A 24,357-nucleotide genomic window follows, 5' to 3' on the forward strand; every position below is an offset into this window, starting at 1 on the left:
ATTTATTTTTGCTTATTTTACTCTGTTTTTCAAATTATTGTATGATTCAAAATAATAAATTGTCGTTAACATTGAAATTTAGCCTTGTTATAACATTGAAATTTACCGGTCGTTGTTGTGCTACGGCTGCCTGCTGGTCAATTGGCAGCTGCTGGTCGCCAGAACGGTCAACGCTGCTATAGTATGTAGACGACTAGATGTGGGAAGTGGGAACGGTAATTTTTGCCTTTTGGGAAGTGGGTTTGTAAAGTTGAAAAGTTTGAAAAGACAAACTTTTGTTTTTAATTTTAAATTATAATATTTATTTTTAAATATTAATAACTAATATAATATTAATATATATTATAATTTAATATATTTCGATAAACCGAAATACCGAAAATCGAACCGAAATACCAAAAAATACAAAACCATATACCAAATACCGAACCGAAAACCGAAAACCGAAATACCGAAAACCGAATTACCAAGGTAATTCGGTTTTCGGTTTTTCGGTGTTTATGCCCACCCCTATTGAAAAGCACTTATTTGTTAATTATCGAAATGATAATATATGTAATATTATCCATATTTTATTTTATATTAAAAAAAAATCATGTATTTTAATGTGAGAATTATTTAATATTTAGTCACTTGGGGTGTGTTTGGTGCAAAAAAAATCAGTTTTGATTGTCTAGTTGGTTGAAATATTTTTCCAAGAACCTCAAGGAAAATAATTTTTCTAGAGGAAATACGAAAAACAAGTTTCATAATTAACATTCCAAAATTATTATCTCCTCCACAACCTTTTACCGCTCGTTGACTAGGTACCCATGCCACTCCGACACCCATCTCGCACCTCATCTCCAGCCGTATAACATTTTCCTAAATTACATATAACTAGTTTTGAAACAATAATTGCATGTTTGAATTGACTTAAAAATTGGTCAAATTTACTTTCAAGATATTTTTAACTTTTGAGAATGATAAAGTTAAAAATAACTCTAATAAATTTAAAATGACTTTGAAAAAGTTAAAAGCAGTACTCCCCTACTTTATTTTTTTACTTTAAAGTTACTAAAGTTTGACTTTTTAAAAAACTACTATTTTAAAGTTTAACCAAAGAGACTCTAATTCATTTATGAAATATCAATAAGTAAATTAAAAAATTCACTTATTTTTCAAGAAAATGATTAAGATGATAATGATATTCACAAGTCACCGAACATCTTTTCCTCACAAAATAGTTGCATTCAAAATTACATGTCTATGGGACTAATTGTTTGATTAATTCAACGAAATTTGTACGGAATTATTATATTTTATTTAGTTACTATTGGGAAACTAAGGTGGATGTTTATGCTGCCAAAAAGTTGCTCAAAAATATTACTTCAAAACATCCATTAAATATGTACGTTATGTATACCTTTGTGGCTCATAATTCACATGTATTATGTATATCTTAATTGCATACAACAATATGATTTTTCAACTATATTTTACTATTGCCATTGCATACCCTTCAGGGTTACAATCATATGCATACAACAATATTGACATGTAAAGGTCTTCTTTTTTATTGTAGAACTAAAATACTTAGTTACAGAACGTGGAAATCATGCATCTCCTTTTTATTTTTCCTTACTTTCTACCGAGTAGCTATGCACATGTCCGGTAAAAAAGACCGAACCACGAGCCACGAGTCTATTGTAAGACATTAACTGCATTTCTATACAAGGTTACTTCCACAGCTTGAATCAATAACCTCCTAGTCACCTGCATTTCTATACAAGGTTACTTCCGCAGCTTGAATCAATAACCTCCTAGTCACATGACAACAACTTCGCCGGTACCTGTTGAAATTCATATGAACCATACAGCAAGAGAAGAAAATGGTGGTCTATAGTTTCTACCTCTGCCTCCAAAATAGAATTACCAGTTTTCCCTAGAAATCACTGGGAAATGGGAGGAATAAAGACAATGCAACTCCAATAATAGAAATATTAGCGTTTGTAATTGCAACATAAGTCTGAGGCTCGTCGCTGTCTCAAGATTGACAACCTCGTAAATATACGTAAGACATAGGTCCAACAAAAATTGTAAATATCCAACAGATGGGGCTGAATTATACCAAGTAAATTTACAGGTTTGGATGTGCCCTCCCTAGATGTAGCTTTATGGGAAGAACGCAAGAGCTCAGACGTCAGTAAAACGAGTTTTCTCATTTATGTTTGACGGTGATCCTTCCCACAGCTCCGCTAGCTCCTTTCTCATCCATGAAATGACAATTATCGGCCCCAAAGTTGATGGTACCTATTTTAGCCAATATATGAAGTAAATGAGCTTAAGACCAAATTGGATCATGCTTGTTATGGAAGCTGAACTTCTTAAACCAGCATAAGAGGATAATCTCAAGAAATTTTATTTTTTTAACGAGATAATCTCAAGAAGTTTTTACAAAAGACAGTAGTAAACTACTAAAAATTTGTTACAAGTTCTAGTCACATTTAGTTATTTTTTCATTTCTGGAGTTTTAGAGTAAAAATTAGTCACCGACTAGTAAAATTAATATGTGAACAATGAACTGAGTTTACAAACATTTTAAAAATAGGGTGTGAATTGATGTAAGAAATTCACAACAGATTAATCTGTTCATGCAAGCATGAAATATCACTCAAGTCTTAGAGTGGCTCATGCACATCCTGAATAACTAACACTCCCTGGGGACTGGACAATAAACACCAACCCAGTATCTCTTTAAGATATCATATGTGCAATGTAAACTCTTCCTTTAGAAGGCACTAGATCAAGTATTGGGTAGCATGTAAGAGTCTCACATTCACACTGGTTGGACACCACCTCGATGCTTTTGAATTTGATAAGGAAAAAGAAAACAAATTTGCAGAGATATAAACCATTGATCTAAATGCACATTTAGGTAGACCTCCATAGGCACCATCTTAAGAACTTACTAGCATGCAATGTTTAAACCCAAGCTAAGCAATTTAACATTAGCAGTTAAAAATCAAAGTGAGAATACACATCACTTAACCACAGTTAACTGATAATTATAAATGTGTGTCTTAAAGACACTGTCTAGCATTTATTAGTTTAGGGTAAACACCGGGTGCGGGTAAGCTTCTACCCATATATACAACACTATGAGATTGAAGATTAAAAAGACGATAAGAAAAGCCTCTAAAATTATACAGAGGGAAGTTGTCACTTAAACACCTATACAATGTGTAGAAAAGTATACAGACTTGGATAAAAACAAAACATAATAGAAACCTAGGAATCAAGGATCCATGTAAGAGATGGTCCTAATTTGTTAGTATAAGGTTTGGTTGTTACATCTACCTTAAGTCATGTGTTAGTGGTCTTTTTAGTTTGATTAGAGATTTGTAGGATTGTGTCCCCCTTTCTTCTTAGTGGTGGATCGATTACATCGATCTTGTGTAGTTGACTTGGTAGTATAGGACATGTTGGAAGATTTAATTATTTTGAATATGGTAAACTTCAACATCATTTTGGGTATGAATTGGTTTTTTTCGTATTATGTAGTTCTAAACAATTGTTTTAGTTTTTAAATTTGTTTTGTATTCATAAATGTTCTTGTACTGGTGTCACCAAGTCTTGAGGTAGTTTTGACTTTGACTTATTTATTCCACTTTTATAAGAGTTAATTGTTTATTTTATATAAATTTTGCATTAGTTAAATTGTTAATTAGTTAATAAAGAAATAGGGTTCGCCTATGCACCGAGATATTGGCCCATGACCATGCTTACTTCATATTCAAGAGCAAGCATCCTGGCTAACTTGGCTACGTTTATGCACTTACAACACTCGACAATGATTACGTGATTAACCAAGTCTGTACTGCGCCTTCCCTCCCTGAGCCATCGCTTAATGTCAATTTTTCCCCTTCCTTGAAAGGGTAAGACACATGTACTTGGTTTGCTCTATTTCTTTATCTTCCCATGAATCGTATGTTTGTAACAATAGGGACTGAATTTGTCTCCATCGTTGTTATGTAAGAGGAAAAGAGCGAAAAGTTTACTTTTAGGTAGTGGCCTAAGCTCTAAGAAGTGAACATCATGCTACTCAGACTAAATGCTTAACACATGCAAGTCGAACCTTGGTTTTTGGAGTTCGAAAGAGAAGGGGAAGAAGCGGGGTAAAGGAATTAGTCAATGCCGTAATATGTTCTCCACCACCACCACAACCACCGACTCCTCCAACCGTAGGACGTTTTCTTCTCTGCCCTCTCCTCTCCAAAGGCCAAGGGAGACACTGCATCCATTTCCTTCGATAGCCCTTTTGGTTTCCCAAGGATAGCGGTAGCTGGGATAGTGGATGCCCTCATGTCCCAATGGGATTTTTGGATCGTGACAACACTGAGTTTTGGAGAATATCCAGTTTTAGAGAAACCTACTATGTCTTTGAAAAAAATCATTTTGTATCTGAACGACATGATCAAATTTGAGTCGAACAGATATCAAGGATTCATATAACCAACCCAAACTAGTTAGATAAGTTAAAGCATGTATACCTTGATCTAATGGATACCAAATGACCAACACATCTTTACCATGAATTTGAAGGACGGATATGTCACTATGTGTAGACATACCGACGGTTTTGACCGATGAAGAATGTCTTTTAAAAAAAGTAAGCAAAAATAAAGTGTTGCCTTACACCTAATTTTATAAATAAAAAGAAGTAATCACACAATTAAGAGTAAACCTAATCATAACCAAATACTTCAACTATTGTTTCCGGGAGTCAAAAATCAGTGGAGATATAAGCGGGATTGTAAAAGATTTGTGGGCAAATAGGAAGGTGAAATATGCACAACTAGAGGCACGGGGGACAAGAGGTGGTATCATTATCAAGTGGGATAGTAGTATCTAGGAGGGGGAAGTATGTGAAGTAGGGGCTTACAACATCACTTGTAAGTTCACAGGGAAAGCACAAGATTTGGGATGGCATTTTTCAGGTGTCTATGCCCCAAATAGTAGAGAAGAAAGAGAAGAAGTATGGGGAGAGCTGGGGCAGTGAAGGGTCTATTTAATGGACCTTGGGTGGTGGCTGGGGACTTTAATGTAGTGAGATTCCCTTCTGTGAAGAAAAACTGCAACATATTCAACAAGGAGATGGAAGAATTTTCTGAATTTATAAAGGACATGGAACTGCAAGACTTACCTCTTGTAGGTGGCAGATTCACATGGAGGAAAGGAGATGGATATGATATTGCAGCAAGATTAGATAGATTCCTGATATCTGAGGAATGGGAAGTAGCTCTTAGAAAGATCAAACAATCAATCTTACCTAGAGTAACTTCCGACCATAATCCATTGTTGTTGGAATGTGGTAATTGGGAGAGATCAACCTCTAATTTTAAGTTTGAGAATTGGTGGCTGCAAACTAAAGACTTTAAAGAAAGAGTTAAAGAATGGTGAAACTCTGCAATTTATGTGGGAAAACCAGATTATATTTTAGCTTGCAAGCTAAAGTTACTGAAAGTCAAGTTGAAAGAATGGAGTAAAACAGTACATGGCAACCTAGGTATACAAAAACAGAGCATCCTTAACCAGCTGGCTGAACTGGACCAGATACAAGATCAGAGAATCCTATCAGATGATGAGTCCTATTTAAGAGCAGTATTGACAGTGGAGTTTGAAGAAAATGCCAAGAGAGAGGAAGTGGCTTGGAGGCAAAGATCTAGGGCACTGTGGCGCAAAGAAGGGGACATGAATACAAAGTTCTTCCATAGAACTGCTAATTGTCACACGAGGTATAACAACATTGATAAACTGATCATAAATGGGTCCAGTGTGACTGAACCAGCTGAGATCAGAGATGAAGTTACTTCATTCTACCAAAAACTTTACAATGAGACAGAATTCTGGAGACCTCAGTTCAACCCTAGAGGTCAAGCCAGGATAGATGAAGAAGATAATGCAGCTCTGCAAGCCCAATTTGAAGAGCAGGAGATTAAAAACTGTGTGTTCTCATGTGCAGGGGATAAGGCACCAGGCCCTGATGGTTTCACAATGGCCTTTTTCAAACAGTGCTGGGAAGAGATAAAACAGGAAGTGGTAGCTGCCATCCAGAACTTTCATGACCAGGGCTACTTTGAAAAAAGTTTCAATGCCACTTTCATAGCCCTGATCCCCAAGAAGTTTGGAGCATCTGAATTGAAAGATTTCAAGCCAATTAGCTTGATTGGGAGTATCTACAAAATCATATCAAAGATTTTAACAGAGAGACTCAAGAAAGTTATGTCAAAACTAGTGGATGAACAACAAATGACATTCATAAAGGGCAGGCAAATTATGGATGCAATACTGGTGGCTAACGAATGTGTGGACATGAGATACAGATCCAAAGCTCCAGGAATTCTATGCAAGCTAGACATAGAAAAAGCTTATGATCATTTGAATTGGGAACATATGTGGAGAACATTAAAGAGGAAGGGGTTTGGCAACACATGGATAAAATCAGTGTTATCAAAGGCGCGCTTAAGCCCTGAAGCGAGGCTCAAAACGTGTTGAGCGCTTCGCCTCGCTTTATGTGCGCTTCAGTGTCATCATCAAGGTTCTAAGGCGAACGTTTCCTTGCCAATGAACCTCGTATGAAAAAAGTGACACTAAATAATTGATATTTCACTTTATTATAATTATTTTTCAATTTCTTGGTCATATATTAGTCATTCATGTTCATAATTATTAGTCTTGGACTAAACATATATATTTGTATTCTTTTCTCCCTTTGCGCCTTTTTTCATTAAAGCCCACGCTTTATTTGCGCTTTGCGCTTAAAATCCTCACGAACCTTAGAACTTTTTTGCGCTTTTCGCCTTTGATAACACTGGATAAAATGGATGAGGTTCTGCATAACTACAGTAAAGTTTTCAGTTTTGATAAATGGCTCGCCAACTAGCTTCTTTTCCTCTGAGAGAGGGTTGAGACAAGGAGACCCCCTGTCTCCTTTTCTCTTCATTTTGGCCATGGAAGGTTTAAGTGACATGCTAAAGAGTGCTCAGGTGAATAACAGAATCAGGGGCTTCACTGTGAATGAAGGAAACTCTCTGGGAGTGTCTATTTCCCATTTACAATATGCTGATGACACCTTGGTATTTTGTGAAGCAGAGAAGGAACAACTAAAACACCTAAGGGTTATCATCATCCTATTTGAAGCAGTTTCTGGACTTCATATAAATTGGGAAAAGAGTTTTATCTATCCTGTGAATGAAGTTCCAGAAATCAGTACTTTGGCAAACATTTTAGGTGGTAAGATAGGAGAGCTTCCCACCACCTATCTTGGAATGCCATTGGGAGCTAAGAGTAAGTCCGTGAACATATGGAACTTTGTGGTGGAAAGGTGTGAAAAAAAGCTAGTTAACTGGAGAAGTCAATATTTATCTTTGGGTGGCAGAGTCACACTGATCAATAGTGTTCTTGATGCCATGCCAATTTACATGATGTCCCTTTTCCCCATTCATGGAAAGATCATCAAAAAGTTGGATGCTATCAGGAGAAACTTTCTTTGGCAAGGTAATGGTGAAGGGGAGAAGAAACACCATTTGGTTAAGTGGGAGGTTGTCATAACATCCAAAAAAGAGGGAGGTTTAGGAATTAAGAATCTGAAAGCACAAAACAAGAGCCTTCTGTTAAAATGGCTATGGAGCCTGGCAGCAGATAAGCAGGGCCTATGGAAGAAAATCATCATTGCAAGATATGGTAGGGAAGGACCATGGACTACTCAGGCAGTTAAAACTCCTTATGAAAGGGGACTATGGAGGACTATCAGAAATCAGTGGCCAAAAATGTGGGGCAATTCTATGATCAAAGTGGGTAATAGCAGAAAGACCATGTTCTGGAATGATATATGGGTGGGGCAAACACCTCTGAGGCAACAGTTTCCAGACATTTACAATCTCAATCAACAGAAGATAGCTACTATCTCAGAGGTCAAAAATGCACAAGGTTGGAATCTGTCCTTCAGAAGACTCCTCAATGACTGGGAAGTGGAAAGAATCAGTTCTACAGTACCTTAGAACAAGCTAAGAGTCTCAATTTTGAGGAAGACAAACTGTTATGGAGTTTGGACAAAGATGGCAAGTTCAGGGTGAAAGCAGCCTACAAGATGCTGAATATCTCAACAGAAACCAAGGAATGGTGGCCATGGAAGATGATCTAGAAAGGGAAGATACCTCATAATGTGGCCTGTTTCACTTGGCTAGTTGCAAGTCAAGCAGTTCTGACCCAGGACAACCTTATGAAATGGGGTAGGCAGTTATGCTCCAGAATAGAGACAGTAAATCATCTTTTTCAGCATTGTAAAGTGACTGGAAAATTATGGCAATGGTTCATTAATCTGAGGGGTATTAGATGGGCCATGCCAAGGCATACTTCAGAAGTACTAGCATGCTGGAATAGAGATGGAAATCAGTCAGAACACAAGGAGAGATGGAAAATTGTCCCTGCTTGCATCTGGTGGACAATCTGGAAGGAGAGAAACCAGAGATGTTTTGAGAACAGGAGCATTCCCTTCCAAAGTATAAAGATGAATTGTTTAGCAACATTTTACTTTTGGTGTATCCATTCTATACCGAAGGATATAGGGGAAATTACCCTATTTTTAGACAGTTTATAAGGGATATAGGAGATAGATTTTGTTTTGGGTTGTCCTTTCATACTTTTGATGTAACTATGTAGGAGCACGCTATTGGTGTACTCCTTTTGTTTATAATACCAGTTAATTTTCTCAAAAAAAAGACTTCAAACTTACCTAAAAGTCACGAAGGTCTTAGCGTCAGGAAATGACAACTTGCATTACAAAGGACTATGTGTCTAAAGACCTAGGAACTTGACCAAAAGTATTATAGGAAACTACCAACAATATAAGAAGGTGAAGCATTTAAAGAGTATAAAAAAAAATAACTAAAAGGCCACGAAAACATTTGGTAAAACCTAAGGTTAAGGCTTAGTCAAGTTGTACCATTAGAGACCCAAGAATGAGAGAGGGAAATATATCTACTAGCAGAGAGAGAAGAGAGTTGAACAATTGAACCGAGTATATTAAACACGATGTCTAACAAGGTGTAGCGGGAGATGGTAAGATCAAAGGACTTGAATGTGCTACTCAATAAATCATTCATCACAAGTAAGAGAATAGTTTTATAAATCTTAATGTATCAGTGGTAGATGGAAACCTCACATAACATAGTTAGGTTTGACAGAGTAAAAGATGTTATTAGAATATGAGAATAAGAAACCTATGGTCCATGATATCCCTATTGAGATATGGAAGTAATTGGAAAAGTAGGAGGAATATGACTAACAAACTATTCGAAGTTATGTAAGTAGTGAAAAGATGTCAAATAAGTAGACAAAGAATACCTTATAAAGTTCTAACATATATAAACAAAGAAACTAATTGAAAGTTGTGCAGAACTCTATGAACTTAAGGTTTCGTTTGGAAGGATGAATTAGAAAAAATAATGCATGCATTAGCTTTGTATACTATTAATATTTTGTTTGGCATACTTTTTCAATCTATGTATAACTAATGCACGCTCTATTTGGTATTATGTTATGAATAACTAATACATGAAAAATCATAATATTAGCAATGCAAGAGATTTTAATGCATGCATTAGCATAGTTAAAGACACAATTGTTTCTCAAAACTTTTTCCTACATCATATCCACTGTATTTGTGGTGTAAACAATTATTTTATTTTAGAAATTATACAATGCATGCTATTTTTAATACATCAAAAACCAAACATTGCATAAGAATTAATCATACCATAACTAATACCAACATTACTAATACACCGTATTCAACATTATTCTTATATACCCTACCAAACAACCCCTTGAACATATGAATCGTAAGATTGAAACATTGGAAAAGATTGAAAGTCTAAAGTTAGGTATATTACTTTGCAATAGAGAAGCAACTTGATTTTATGCCAAGTATATCAACACAACAACTATATTTTTGCTAGGAAGATATATGAAAGTTGACCGGAAAAGAAATAAGAATCTCCACATCATTTATTGACCAAGCGATAACATATGATAAAGACTATTAAACAGTGTTGTAAAAAGTTCTATAGCTAGTGCACAGGCAAAACAGAATTCTATTATATATAAATCCATAAAGGAACACGTGTGAAAGAGCAATCACATATGTGGGAATAATGCCCTAAATATAAAAGTATTTCCACTAAACGTGGGTTTATACCAGAGACCTGCCTTGAGCTGATACGCATTTACTCCTGTACAAATGAACCAACCAACAATATAAAGAATGATGTTCCATGATGTACACTATTTGCTGGTGATATTGAGTCAAACGATGAAACTATCAAGGGAGTTAACTAAATGGTGGAAATATAGAGAGACACTCAAGAGACCAAGGACTTTAGGATAGGTAGTAGTGCAACAAATATATGCACTACAAGACTTGGCTCTAATGAGGAGAATGAAAATTGCTAGAATAGAATAGGAAAACACAATCCTACACAAACTAGGAATAGTTTATAGTCTCTTATTTGGTAAGGAATTGTATTATATAGTGTCTATAAATAGGGTTCTCTATGTAATTATTACAACAACAATTCAATAATATTCTTTTCCTATATTTCTCACATGGTATCAGAGCAATTGTGAGAGAAAAACAATCGCACAGTTTTTTTTTTTCCGGTATCCTAGTGGCTGTCCAGGTATTTAATATTTTCCGTCACTGTTTTTCAAAAAAAACTAACATCACCACTAGCTGAGGAACTTCCCGGCGAGCAAACCCCAATCATCCCCGCTGGAAACCAGTGCTACACGCGCCGTCACGCGCCGCCGGAAGAATTTCTCCGGCGAGTTGACAGATCCACGCGCCGGCGCGTGAGACCTGTTCCGGCCAATTTTTCGACCAATTTTTTTTTTCATTGCGGTCGCCTCTCCATTCCGAGGCAGACTGTATATTTATTTTCTTATTCCGACCAGTTTCGGGCAGTCAGACCTAATTTCCGGCGACTGCACCCTTTTTTTTCCAGATTCTGACCAGGACCAGCCTTATTTTTTATTTTTATTTTTTTTCCTCTCTCTAAATTCATAATATGTCTTTAGGGATTGATATTTTTGGCTCCAAGAATATAGGTAGTTCAAGTGCTATGATCACTTCAGAACCATTAATGGGAAGCTCAAACTATTTAGCCTGGGCTTCCTCGGTTGAGTTATGGTGCAAGGGGCAAGGCGTTCATGATCACTTAACCAACAATACTTGTGTGGTAGATGAAAAGGCAAAGGCTAGTGAGACAGATAATAACGTCAAAGCACAATGGGAGAAGGTTGATGCTCAATTATGTAGTCTCCTATGGCGATCTATCGATTCCAAGTTGATGCCCTTGTTTCGCTCATCCCAAACATGTTATTCAGTTTGGGAAAAGGCTCGTGCTTTATATACTAATGATATATCTCGATTCTATGATGTGATATCTAGAATGACTAGCTTAAAGAAACAAGAATCCGATATGTCTACTTACTTGGGTCAGGTACAATCAGTCATGGAGGAATTTGACACGTTGATGCCAATCACTAAAAATGTGGACAAACAACAAGAACACAGACAGACGTTGTTTCTAGTTCTTACACTTGCTGGACTCTCTACTGACCATGATTCAGTGCGTGATCAGATTTTAGCTAGTCCTACAATTCCTACAGTTGATGAATTATTCTCTCGTCTACTTCGTATTGCTGCGCCTCCTAGCCACAAAGTAGTTTCATCACCGACCTTTGATTCCTCTGCTCTCGCATCTCAAACTATAGAAAAACGAGTATATCAATCTATGGAGAATCGACGAGGAGGAGGTCGTCTTGGAAAACCTCGATCCAAGTGTAGTTATTGTCATAAGTCTGGACACACTCGTGACATATGTCATAATTTGCATGGTCCACCACCCAGTTATGATCCTGCTACTCTAAAGGAATATAATGAGTTCCTTCGTAATCGTGCAAGTAAGCATACATCTTCACAAGAAGCATTTGTTGCTCCGCCTGATCGACCATCCCATAATGCTCATATTGCTCAATCAGAATATGATGAGTTCCTTCAATATCGAGGAAGTAAGCAAATGTCTCCACAAGTAGCTTCGGTTGTTCAACATGATGTTGCGGGTAATTCTTTTGCGTGTGTTTCACAGTCTAATACTCATGGATCATGGGTCATGGACTCGGGCGCTTCTGATCATGTTTCTGGTAACAAATCACTTCTGTCAGATATTGTTTATTCACAATCTCTTCCTGCTATTACTTTGGCCAATGGGATACAAACAAAACCAAAAGGGGTTGGAAAAGCCACACCCTTATCTTCTGTCACTCTAGACTCTGTTCTTTATGTCCCTGGTTCCCCTTTTAATCTAGCATCTGTTAGTCGTTTGACACGTGCCCTACATTGTGGCATAACCTTTTTTGGTGATTTTTTTCTCATGCAGGACCGCAGTACGGGACAGACGATTGGCACAGGACATGAATCACAAGGCCTTTACTATCTTACCTCTTCAAATTCCTTCACAGCATGCTCTGTTACAGATCCTCCGGACCTCATTCACAAACGTTTGGGACATCCGAGTCTATCTAAACTGCAACAGATGGTGCCTAGTTTATCTAGTTTGTCCAAATTAGATTGTGAGTCGTGTCAACTTGGGAAACACACTCGTGCCACATTTTCACGTGGTACTGAGGGTCGTTCAGAGTCTAATTTTTTCATTAGTTCATTCTGATGTTTGGGGTCCTAGTAGAGTTAGTTCCACCTTAGGATTTCGTTATTTTGTTAGTTTCATTGATGATTATTCGAGATGTACTTGGGTTTTCTTAATGAAAGATCGTTCTGAGTTATTTTCTATATTCAAAAGTTTCTTTGCTGAAATAAAAAATCAATTTGGTGTTTCTATTCGTACTTTTCGTAGTGATAATGCCTTAGAATATTTATCATCCCAGTTTCAGGAGTTTATGTCTCACCAAGGAATTATTCACCAAACATCTTGTCCATACACTCCTCAACAAAATGGTGTAGCGGAAAGAAAGAATAGGCATCTCATTGAGACTGCTCGCACTCTCCTCATTGAATCCCATGTTCCGTTGCGTTTTTGGGGTGATGCAGTCCTTTCATCTTGCTATTTAATTAATAGAATGCCCTCATCTTCTATTTCGAATCAGGTTCCACATTCCATACTTTATCCACAGTCACATCTTTATTCTATCCCTCCTCGTGTATTTGGGAGCACATGCTTTGTTCATAACTTAGCCCCAAGAAAAGATAAATTAGCCCCTCGTGCTCTTAAATGTGTCTTTCTTGGTTACTCTCGAGTTCAAAAAGGGTATCGTTGCTATTCACATGATCTCCGCCGATATTTTATGTCTGCCGATGTAACATTCTTTGAATCTCAACCTTACTACACATCTTCTGATCATCTTGATATCTCTGAGGTCTTACCCATACCTCAGGTCTTACCTGTACCGACTTTTGAGGGACCTACGGTATCTTCTCTATCTCCAGTTATAGTGCCACCACTCCTAACTTATCATCGACGTCCTCGTCCAGCAATAGTCTCAAATGATTCATGTCATGCGCCGGACCCTGCTCCTACTGTGGCCTTGCCCCCTGCTAGCCAATCGATTGCACTTCAAAAAGGTATACGATCTACTCGAAATACTAATCCCCATTATACTTTCTTGAGTTATCATCGTTTATCTTCACCCCATTATGCCTTTGTATCATCTTTGTCCTCTATTTCCATCCCTAAGACTACAGGAGAAGCACTTTCTCATTCTGGATGGAGGCAGGCTATGATTGATGAGATGTCTGCTTTACATTCGAGTGGTACTTGGGAGCTTGTTTCCCTTCCTACAGGTAAGTCTACTGTTGGTTGTCGTTGGGTTTATGCGGTCAAAATTGGTCCAGATGGTCAAGTCGATCGGCTTAAGGCTCGCCTTGTTGCTAAAGGGTATACTCAGATATTTGGGCTAGATTATAGTGACACTTTCGCTCCTGTGGCCAAAATAGCATCAGTCCGTCTTTTTCTATCTATGGCGGCCGTTCGTCATTGGCCTCTTCATCAGTTGGACATTAAGAATGCTTTTCTGCATGGTGATCTTGAGGAAGAAGTCTATATGGAGCAACCACCTGGTTTTGTTGCTCAGGGGGAGTCTAGAAGCCTTGTATGTCGATTGCGTCGGTCACTATATGGTCTAAAACAGTCTCCTCGAGCTTGGTTTGGAAAGTTCAGCACAGTAATTCAAAAGTTTGGCATGACTCGTAGTGGCGCTGATCACTCTGTGTTTTATCGGCATTCAACACCAAATCTGTGTATTTATTTGGTTGTTTACGTTGATGATATCGTTATCACCGGCAATGATCAAGTTGGTATCGCTAATTTGAAGCAGTATCTCTTTCAGCATTTCCAAACTAAAGACCTTGGCAGATTGAAGTATTTTCTTGGTATTGAGGTTGCTCAGTCTAGATCAGGTATTGTTATTTCTCAACGCAAGTATGCTTTAGACATTCTTGAGGAGACAGGAATGATGGGATGTAAACCCATTGACACTCCTATGGATCCGAATGTTAAACTCCTTCCAGGACAGGGGGAGCAACTCAGTAATCCTGAAAGGTATAGACGGTTGGTTGGAAAGTTGAATTACCTCACTGTGACTAGACCGGACATCTCTTTTCCTGTGAGTGTTGTAAGTCAGTTTATGACTTCTCCTTGTGATAGTCATTGGGATGCAGTTGTTCGTATTCTGCGATATATAAAGTCAGCTCCTGGTAAAGGACTACTCTTCGAGGATCAAGGCCATGAGCATATCACCGGATATACAGACGCTGATTGGGCAGGATCACCCTTTGATAGACGTTCTACATCCGGATATTGTGTCTTAGTTGGAGGTAATTTGGTGTCATGGAAGAGTAAGAAACAAAGTGTGGTTGCTCGATCCAGTGCAGAAGCAGAATATCGAGCAATGGATGTAGCAACTTGTGAGCTAGTTTGGATCAAACAGTTGCTTGGAGAACTGAAGTTTGGAGAAACCGGTCATATGGAACTTGTGTGTGATAATCAAGCGGCCCTTCATATCGCATCAAATCCAGTGTTTCATGAGAGGACTAAGCACATTGAGATTGATTGTCACTTTGTAAGAGAAAAGATACTCTCAGGAGATATTGTTACCAAATTTGTGAAGTCAAATGATCAACTTGCAGATATCTTCACCAAGTCTCTTACCGGTCCTCGTATTAATTACATTTGTAACAAGCTAGGTACATATAATTTGTATGCACCAGCTTGAGGGGGAGTGTTAGAATAGAATAGGAAAACACAATCCTACACAAACTAGGAATAGTTTATAGTCTCCTATTTGGTAAGGAATTGTATTATATAGTGTCTATAAATAGGGTTCTCTATGTAATTATTACAACAACAATTCAATAATATTCTTTTCCTATATTTCTCACAAAAATGATATGAGATCAGTGGAACTGCAGTGCCTAAAAGTTGATGATAACTATGATATCTAAGCTCAGACTTTTACGAGAATGGCATGACAATGAAGATGCAATACATAGAATTAAAATATGATGATTTAAATGGAAGACTGTTATGAAAGTGTTATGCAGTAGAAAGATACCTTTTTTTTGAAACTGTAGAAAGATACCTTACAAAGAGAAAGGCAAATTGTACATATTAGTTATGAGACTAGAATGACTTATGGGAGTGAATTGTGAATGTTGAGGCTCATCATTTACCCACGATATGAATGTCATAGAAATGTGGATGCCAAACTAGATGTTCTGGCATATAGTTAGACAATATTAGAAATGGCCACATCCGACAAAGGGTGAAGGTAGCACATGTATAGGATAAAATAAGAGAAAGGCTTGCATTATCAACAAAAAGAAGAAGAAAAAGGCCTTGAGATAATTTGGTATGTCCCACCTCCCGATGAACCCTCAGTAGATGCGACGATATGATGACTAAAGTGATTAAAAGAAAGGGATGGGTAGACCTAAACAGATGGAGAGAATTTTTCTTGATATACCTATACTATCCCGGAATCAATGCGGACATAGCTAAGAACCCAAAGGGTAGCGGCTGCGGGTTTCCCTTGTCATCAAAAAAAAAAAAATCAATGCAGACATAGCTAAGAACATAATAAGATGGAAGAAAAGGTCCCATCTAGGTGATACCAACTAGTTTGGATAAGCCTTTGTTATTGCTTATACTCATATCGGCTTGGCAAGCGACGGGTCACGAGAGTCTTCTTATTATGATCAGATACATGTAGGGTCGTTTACAACAAGTATGAAACTAAGAAAATCTCTAGTTTTTAAAATAATTACTTCATATCACGAAATGGTGTGCCTTTATTTCTCAGTCCAACACTAACACACCCGTAGGGACCATGGTTTTGTGTACTTAGCAGGCACTTCAAAACCCACAAATAAAGAAGACTTGCAGCAGTAATTGGGAAGGGGTGTTGAGCTTCATGCAAAAATAACATACCAAGTATAGAAGTGCTGGTTGTGGCGAGTGAGTCAAAATACCAGCTGCTAAGGCAGTAACCAGTCCAAGGGAATATCCTGCTAGCGCATACCATATGTAAAACCCCTTTGGGGATGATATCTCCTCCTTTGGAGGCGGTATATCCATGATGTTTTCAGAGTCCTTGCTCTTTCTATGGTCAAAACAGAGAACCAATGCTAAAAGCATCGAAGGAATAGCCTGAAAACACATAAAACAAATGAAAGCTTAGTCCACGTCAAACTATTTAGCGGATTTATGGAAGTATCGCATCGTGAAGGACTAATCACAAACAAGAGAATCTGTGGAGATCTTTACTGTATTCACTTAACACTCAATAAATGGAAATACATATCAGGATTCATGTGTATATGCATTATGCGGTTAGCCATAGATACTTAACATTGAATATTAGAGACTTATCTTTGGAACAATTGCCGACAGAATCGCACAAAATTTCAAAAATTGGGAAAAAGAAAAGTTTTTTAGGGTTTTTCCATGTTAAGCATGGCTCACTTTTTGCTCACCGTCAGTATAAAGTGTCTTTGCACAAACACAATTATTACCAGATAAACCTGCAATATGTGTTTGGTGGTGAAGGTTCCATGGAAAAAGTAGGATTAGGGAGAAAATTTTGTATTGATCTTATCCTAAGTTATATGACAGAATTTTCACTTGGGGGTGATAATAACTATATAACTTTCACAATTTAAAAATTAATTACTTACTCAGATTTAAAACTTCCATATGACATACTCGTTACTAGATCAAATTTACAAACTTCTACCTTCATACTTTTCATTACTAGAAAATGTAACATATAAGCCTAATTAATCGATCAAACTATGTCAACATTAAATGTATATCATAGACCATAGGAAAAAGTGAGTATTTTCTTTTTTGATACATTCTTTCTTCTGTATCCTTTCGGACCCTTCCGGGAACATGTGAAATAACATATATCGCATTTGCATATATTACCTAATCAAACAATGCATTTGCATAAATAAAACAGCAAAAACTGTCTTGAGGTCTTTTATTGATCCAACCCAAAATAATAAACAGAAAAGCAAAAGAAATAGGGAAGAGTACAGAAATTCATTTACTAATTAATAATAACCAAGAAAACAAGAAAAGATAGAGACTATGAGGAAGAAGGTAAATATAGCCAACAACACTAAGAAATGGGTCCAAATTTGCCACCTCAAAGCTGTGATGAAAGCCCTACCAGAAACACAGATCATCAATCATGATCTCTTGTTTACGCCCAAAAGATCCACTTAACTAACAGAAAAATATATGAAATTCCCAGTGCCTACGCAGCTACCAATCATATGCATCCCACTTCCTTGATAAGCCTTTGGGTAAGCACAATATCCCATAGCTTACCCTAACATGAAAAAGGTCCATCTGTTCATCATACAAGCCTACACATCTAGAATTTCTGTAACTGAAATGCATGGTTTGACTACTCACAATTGTCTTCTCTTCCCTTCTACTTTAATACTACATTCTTGAGAGAGTGAAAAAGAGCTATTACTGTCAGAATATGAAACCTAGTGCCTATATATGGTTCAATTACACACAACTGCTGATATCCTTTAACATAGATTTTACAGGAATTCCAAACATCATTATTTATTTATTTTTATGACAAGGGAAACCCGCAGCCGCTACCCTTTGGGTGCGCACAGGGTAAAAACCCCGCTCCTATGCAGTAGCTCGCAAACCACACAGGAGAGGTAACATGCACTAGGCAAGCGCGGTGCTAACAAAAAGAGTATAAAAGGAGACATTCGTAGACCATTTTACTTATTTCACAAATAGGAAAATGTATTTACCATGTCACCAAGACCCAGCATCATGAAATCAACAGCAGCATATCCAGGCACTACACCACCCAGTAAATTTCTGGGGAACACAATCTTGACAGGCAACTCGAGTTTTTTGGTTATCAACTGCAATCCAGGAAGGCTCAATCTATTCGCCACTATGTGTACAGGATTGGATGATTGCTGGGTTGCTACAGACACCATGACATTTGCGCCAAAGAATCTCTCGGAATAGAAAACCCAGAATATATCATATACAAACAAGCAGCCAAGGAGCATTGCACAAACCTTAATGTTAGGAAGGCGAACATGGCTCACAAAAGCAATACAAAGAGAGATGCCCAGCAAATTATTCAGTATCCAATGCCCAGAGACAAGCCATGCTATAACCGTGCCAATGCATAGCAACGTCAAAAGGCCTTGGATCCTAGTAAATGGCTTCGAACAACATCGAGATACAAAAGGGTCAGCTAAGCCAAACCGGGACTTGATTTGGGCAATATAAGGGAATAGGCAAAAGTAAAGAGATGATGCTGAGGCAACTGCAGTAAACACAGTGAGGATCTGTGAGACAGAAGAGAACAAATAGAACATCATAAGCAAGCTGCAAGAGCTCACTACCGGGATCATAAGAGCCTGAGACCTGTCTAAGGTAATTGATGCTTCAGACCAATCACGATTTCTCTCCATTTCTTTGCCATAGTTTAAAGCCCGGAACGCAGATGCAAATGACACAGCTATGGCAGTCAGAATAAGAGCGATGGGTGCTGGTTCAAGCAAATACACTAACTTCCATAAAGACTCCATTCTTAACAAAGTTGTACACTTTTCCTAGTGCTGCCTATAAACACTTCCTTTCAGAAGTATAATAAGGTTAAAAATCAAACACCGCTTCTTATTTCATAAACTCCCAGATTTTGCTTTTCGAAAGATGCTTAAGGTCTCCAAACACCTCGTTCACCTACTGTTTTCTCTACTTCTTTTCCTTCCACTATATAGAAGTTGCTCCTTTACCTTGACCAATCGTCACTGCAATTCAAATAAACCTGAAAGGACAAAGAACTAAACTGTTGAATTTTTTTTGGTAGTAATAATTCACACATACTCTTTACCTTGATCAATCAACAACAACAACATACCCAGCGACCAGCGTAATCCCACAAAGTGGAGTCTGGGGAGGGTAGAGTTTACACAAACCTTACCCCTTCCTCAAAGGTTGAGAGGCTTGAGAAAAAAAAAGCAACTGAAGTACAAGAAACAGCATCTAATTTACATTGATCAATCGTCCTTCAATTTTTATTTTTATTTTATGAAAATGCTTATTCATGTAGCTTCATCAACAAGATGAAATTAACTTTATCTAATAACAAGCAATCGGTACCGACAACTCCACGTTCCATTACATCGACAAAGCCGTATTCTACCCAATCAACTAAAGGCGAAGAACACTCAACAACAAACGATCTCGATGATGATGATAACGAAAATGAATGAATTATATCACACGAAAATATGCAAATTGGGGGTTTTTTAACAGTGAATTTACGAGATCTTTCTAATGTTGGACTTACTTGATGAACTTGCCGGAACTCGTCTTTGTCCCACGCCTCGACGATTGTTTATCGAACGTTTCAACAGAGAAGAGAAGACAACTGTGATCTCTGGAGATTCAGTGTATCAGTGGGAGTTGCTATAGAATGAAAGGGAATATCGCCCCCATTTTGTTTTTGTGTTGGTAACAAATTACGTAAGTATTAAGGAGCGTTTGGGAATTGGGAATGAATTTTTTTTGCTTGAGGTCAATTTTGAAAAGAACTTTTTCCTATAAAATTTTCAAAAAAGTTTTTTGTTTAAGAATTTAAAAAAATAATAACGATAACAATATTTTCACGTTAAAACACTCATAAAAAATATAAAAATAATTTTAATTATTTTCATAGCTAAACATAATTCTAGTTTTCAGGTATTATTTTTTTTACTTTAAAAATGAAATTATTTTTCCTATTTTTCAATGAAACATAGTTAAAAGGCCAACTAAATTTAATGTTTTTGTCTCATATTAATTTTAAGATGGATTATTAAAAGGTAGAAATTTAAAATGAAATTATTTTAAGGGTGAAATTTTTTAAAATTGAATTTGAATAATAACAACAATAGAACAAGATCTTTCACTAAGAAAAAATAAAATACATGAAAAACTTTAGAAAAAAAAATCAATATATATACACACATTATTATTTGTTTTTTCTATTTTTTAATGCATGCAAAACACATATTAGCTATTAAAACTTTAATCATTGTTAACATGTGATCAATCATATATGAAAGCAATTGAAAGGATGTTAAGTGAATTTGATACACTTGTTATTATATTGACAAGTTGATTATGGAAGTTTGTTCGAGACATAGAAATTTATGTTTCAAATTTAAATTTAGTTGGAGTAGATTTGAGTTCTAAAATTTTAAAAATAAAATTATTTTTGCCATTAACTTGGAAATTCACATAGCTGAAATTATATCAATCAATTTTTACATTTAGTTCAAGAATTCTGTCATATAAAGTCACTTAAGTGCATATTTGAAAAATAAAAATAGTGTTAAATAGATTTGTTAGATTTATAGTGTTTTACGATAAATTGGATTGTATTTTGTTCTTCATGATATGTGAAATTTATATTTCAAATTAGAGTTTATTTAGAGGATATTTGAGTGCTCAATCATTTGTCGAATTGTTGAGATTCAAAATATAAATTATTATTTTTTGTCTAGACACATATAACTGAAGTTTCGTTTTATATGTATTCTAATCAAGTATGAATAAAATACAATCACACATGAAAAAATATTCAGACACAGATGACAAGAAATTTAATCAATTTTCACATGTATCTTCATAAAAATGGTCAATACATTTGTAAATCATACTAAATATCTTACGAAAACTAATGAGACTTCATCAAAATAGTTGGTTGTTAAGTAGTTAAGAGGTGGTTAGGATGATTAAGGGTAGTATAGTCTTTTCTCTTAAAGTTGTTATAACTAATCCTTTCAATAGTTAGTTACATAAACAACTATAAATACATGTTCATGTAATTGTACAAGTTAGCCTTTTGAGCTCATAAATGGATTTCTTCTTTCTTCTCTTCTAGCAGTTTCTAGTAGCTTCTGTAAATCGTGTCTACGTTCATGGTATCAGAGCTATACACAGTGACGAGCTGTGATAGGCGTTTAGGTTGAAGAATCAGAGAGTTGCTTTGTCGATTCACAGATTCGAATCAGAGAATTGCTTTATCAATTCACAGATTTATCAGATTCTCGGTTGATCTGCAGATTGGAGTTCAAGTCTGTTATTAACTGAGTTTGATTCTTATTCCGCAACAATTTTTTGATTACTATGTCTCCAGATCGAGTAGCTGAAGAACTAAATCAAGGTATTAACAATGGAAAAATTGTTGGTTCTGGTTCCTTCGTTTTGCCCTCTAATACAGTCTCATCATCTCAAGGTATTGATTACAATCATCCTCTGTTTCTTAGTCCTACTGATGTGAGTGGTGTTAGCCTTATCTCTTTTCAATTACTTGGCATTGAGAATTATACATTGTGGAATCGATCTATTACACTAGCTCTATTGGGAAGAAATAAAATAGGATTGGTGGATGGATCCTGTAGAAAGGAAGTTTATGGTGAAGAACTGTGGGGGCAATGGGAGAGGGTAAATGCAATTGTGTTATCTTGGTTAATGAACTCAGTCTCTAAGAGTCTTCTTAGTGGTGTTGCTTTTGCTTCGAGTGCTTTGCAAGTCTGGAATGACTTGAAAGAGAGATTTGATAGAGTAGATGGCTCTAGAACCTATAGTCTTCACAAAGACATTGTAACAATACAACAAGGCACTAATTCAATTTCTGAGTATTATACAAGACTTAAAACCTTGTGGGATGAGTCTGAACTTTTAGTGCCTGCACCTTGTTGCAACTATGATAAATCGAAAGGATTTGTGGCTCACATGAATAGGCAGAAGTTGTATCAGTTTTTGATGGGGTTACATGAGTCCTTTCAACAAGCCAGAAGTCAGATTCTGATGCTAAATCCTCTACCTACTATTAATCATGCTTATGCTATGATAGTAGGAGATGAAAGCCAAAAAGCAGTGATGTCTCACAGCAATAGCATGGGAATGAACACAGTTAGTGCTGACTCTGTGGCTATGTATTCTAAATCTGCATCCACCTCAGGTGTAAATCAGAGATTCAAAAGGAACTCAGTCTTGATTTGTGACTTTTGTAAGTGTAAAGGTCATAGCAAGGAGTATTGCTACAAGATAGTAGGGTATCCACCTGACTTCAAGTCAAAAAGGAAGCCACAAGGAAATGCATCAGATGGTACTCCTGATCAGGTTCACTTCTCCTATGGTATGAATACAAATGTGCAGGTACCAGGATGGGGAAGAAAAACTGATAGCTCTCAGAGTGATCATGGTGTACCAGGTCCTTCCAATTCTTCTAAGTTGCTGAGTCAAGCTGAACAGGATGTGAAGCAGTTGTTGAAGGGTCGCACTTTCACAAAGGATCAATATGATCACATTCTCAAAGGTTTTCAGCACAAGACAGACATTGCTTCATTGGATTGTAATGCTACACCTGCTGCTGCTCATACTGCAGGTAAATCATTACATGTTCCTGATATTAACAGAGTGTGGATTGTAGATACTGGTGCTACTAACCATATGGTATCTGATTTAGATATGTTTATCAAAGGCACTGTTTCGAAGTTAGAAGTTCCTAAGGTTGTGTACTTACCTAATGGAGATAGTACTCATGTGACACATGTAGGCTCATGTGCATTAAGAGATAATGGTATTATTTCCAATGTGTTGTATCTACCTGACTTCCAATACAATTTGTTGTCTGTCAGCAAATTAACAAAGGAGCTAGACTGCTCAGTTACTTTCTTCCCTAACTGCTGTGTTTTCCAGGAGCTTTACAGTGGAAAGGTGAAGCAAATTGGTGAAGAAACAGGTTGTCTGTATACTCAGAAGCATGTCAGTAATCAAAGAGATATAGCTTTAAGTGTGTCTCAAGTTTCTACAGATATGGAGTTGTGGTATCAACGGCTAGGACATGTCTCCTCTGGTGTTCTTGCTAGAATGTTTTCTATGAATAAAGAAAGCCAGTGTAAGGTGTCTAAGTGTTTAGTTTGTCCTTATGCTAAGCAAACTAGACTTAGTTTTCCTACTAGCAGTATCAAAAGTTGTGACTGTTTTGAGTTGATTCATGTAGACCTTTGGGGTCCATATAACACAACTACTTTTGATGGAAACAAGTATTTTCTTACTATAGTGGATGACTTCTCAAGAATGACTTGGTTGTTTCTTCTTAAACATAAATATGATGTTTGTGCTTCCTTACAATTGTTTGTACAATATGTTCATAATCAATTTGCCAAGACTGTTAAGACAATAAGGTCTGATAATGGCACTGAGTTTGTCAACTCTACTTGTGCAAGCATGTTTCAAAGGTTAGGTATTATACATCAGAGATCTTGTCCATATACACCCCAGCAGAATGGGGTGGCTGAAAGAAAACACAGGCATCTTCTTGAAGTTACAAGAGCAATCAGATTTCAAGCAAAGATTCCTATCAAGTACTGGGGGCATTGTGTATTAGCAGCAGCCTACATTATCAATAGACTTCCTAGCAGTGTACTTGATTTTCAAACTCCCTATGAGAGATTATATGGTAGCAAACCATTACTGTCTCATTTTAAGACTATTGGTTGTTTATGCTTTGCCAAAAGTCTTACTGAACATGATAAACTAATGCCTAGAGCCAGGTCTGCTATTCATATGGGATATTCAGCAACACAAAAAGGGTACATTCTTCTGGATCTTACCACCAAAGTTTTTTTTGTAAGCAGAGATGTTATATTTAGAGAGGACATGTTTCCCTTTGCATCTGATAAGCATC

The 24,357-nt window shown here is 36.8% G+C and overlaps 1 protein-coding gene across 1 annotated transcript; it reads right to left on the minus strand.

Moving 5' to 3' along the window:
- Nucleotides 1–1,971: 1,971 nt before the first annotated feature.
- Nucleotides 1,972–19,456, minus strand: LOC125813280 (signal peptide peptidase-like 1). The gene is made up of 3 exons (XM_049492776.1): nucleotides 18,404–19,456; nucleotides 16,545–16,763; nucleotides 1,972–2,292 (listed from the first exon to the last, which is right to left on the minus strand). Exons 1-3 carry the CDS (start codon nucleotides 19,199–19,201, stop codon nucleotides 2,176–2,178), a joined length of 1,134 nt encoding a protein of 377 aa, XP_049348733.1. The 5' UTR covers nucleotides 19,202–19,456; the 3' UTR covers nucleotides 1,972–2,175.
- Between the last annotated feature and the right edge of the window lie 4,901 nt (nucleotides 19,457–24,357).

Source organism: Solanum verrucosum, unplaced genomic scaffold, assembly GCF_900185275.1.
Source record: "Solanum verrucosum unplaced genomic scaffold, falcon-dt-bn FXZP01000189.1, whole genome shotgun sequence".
In the NCBI taxonomy this organism is placed as follows: domain Eukaryota; kingdom Viridiplantae; phylum Streptophyta; class Magnoliopsida; order Solanales; family Solanaceae; genus Solanum; species Solanum verrucosum.

What these genes read in the sequence shown, in the direction of transcription:
- LOC125813280 (XM_049492776.1), bottom strand. Translation starts at nt 19,201, where the DNA reads ATGGAGTCTTTATGGAAGTTAGTGTATTTGCTTGAACCAGCACCCATC. An exon ending in TGCTGGGTCTTGGTGACATG is followed by an intron (nt 16,764 to 18,403) that starts GTAAATACATTT and finishes ATGTGTTTTCAG; the next exon opens with GCTATTCCTTCGATGCTTTT. An exon ending in AACCAGCACTTCTATACTTG is followed by an intron (nt 2,293 to 16,544) that starts GTATGTTATTTT and finishes TGGCTAAAATAG; the next exon opens with GTACCATCAACTTTGGGGCC.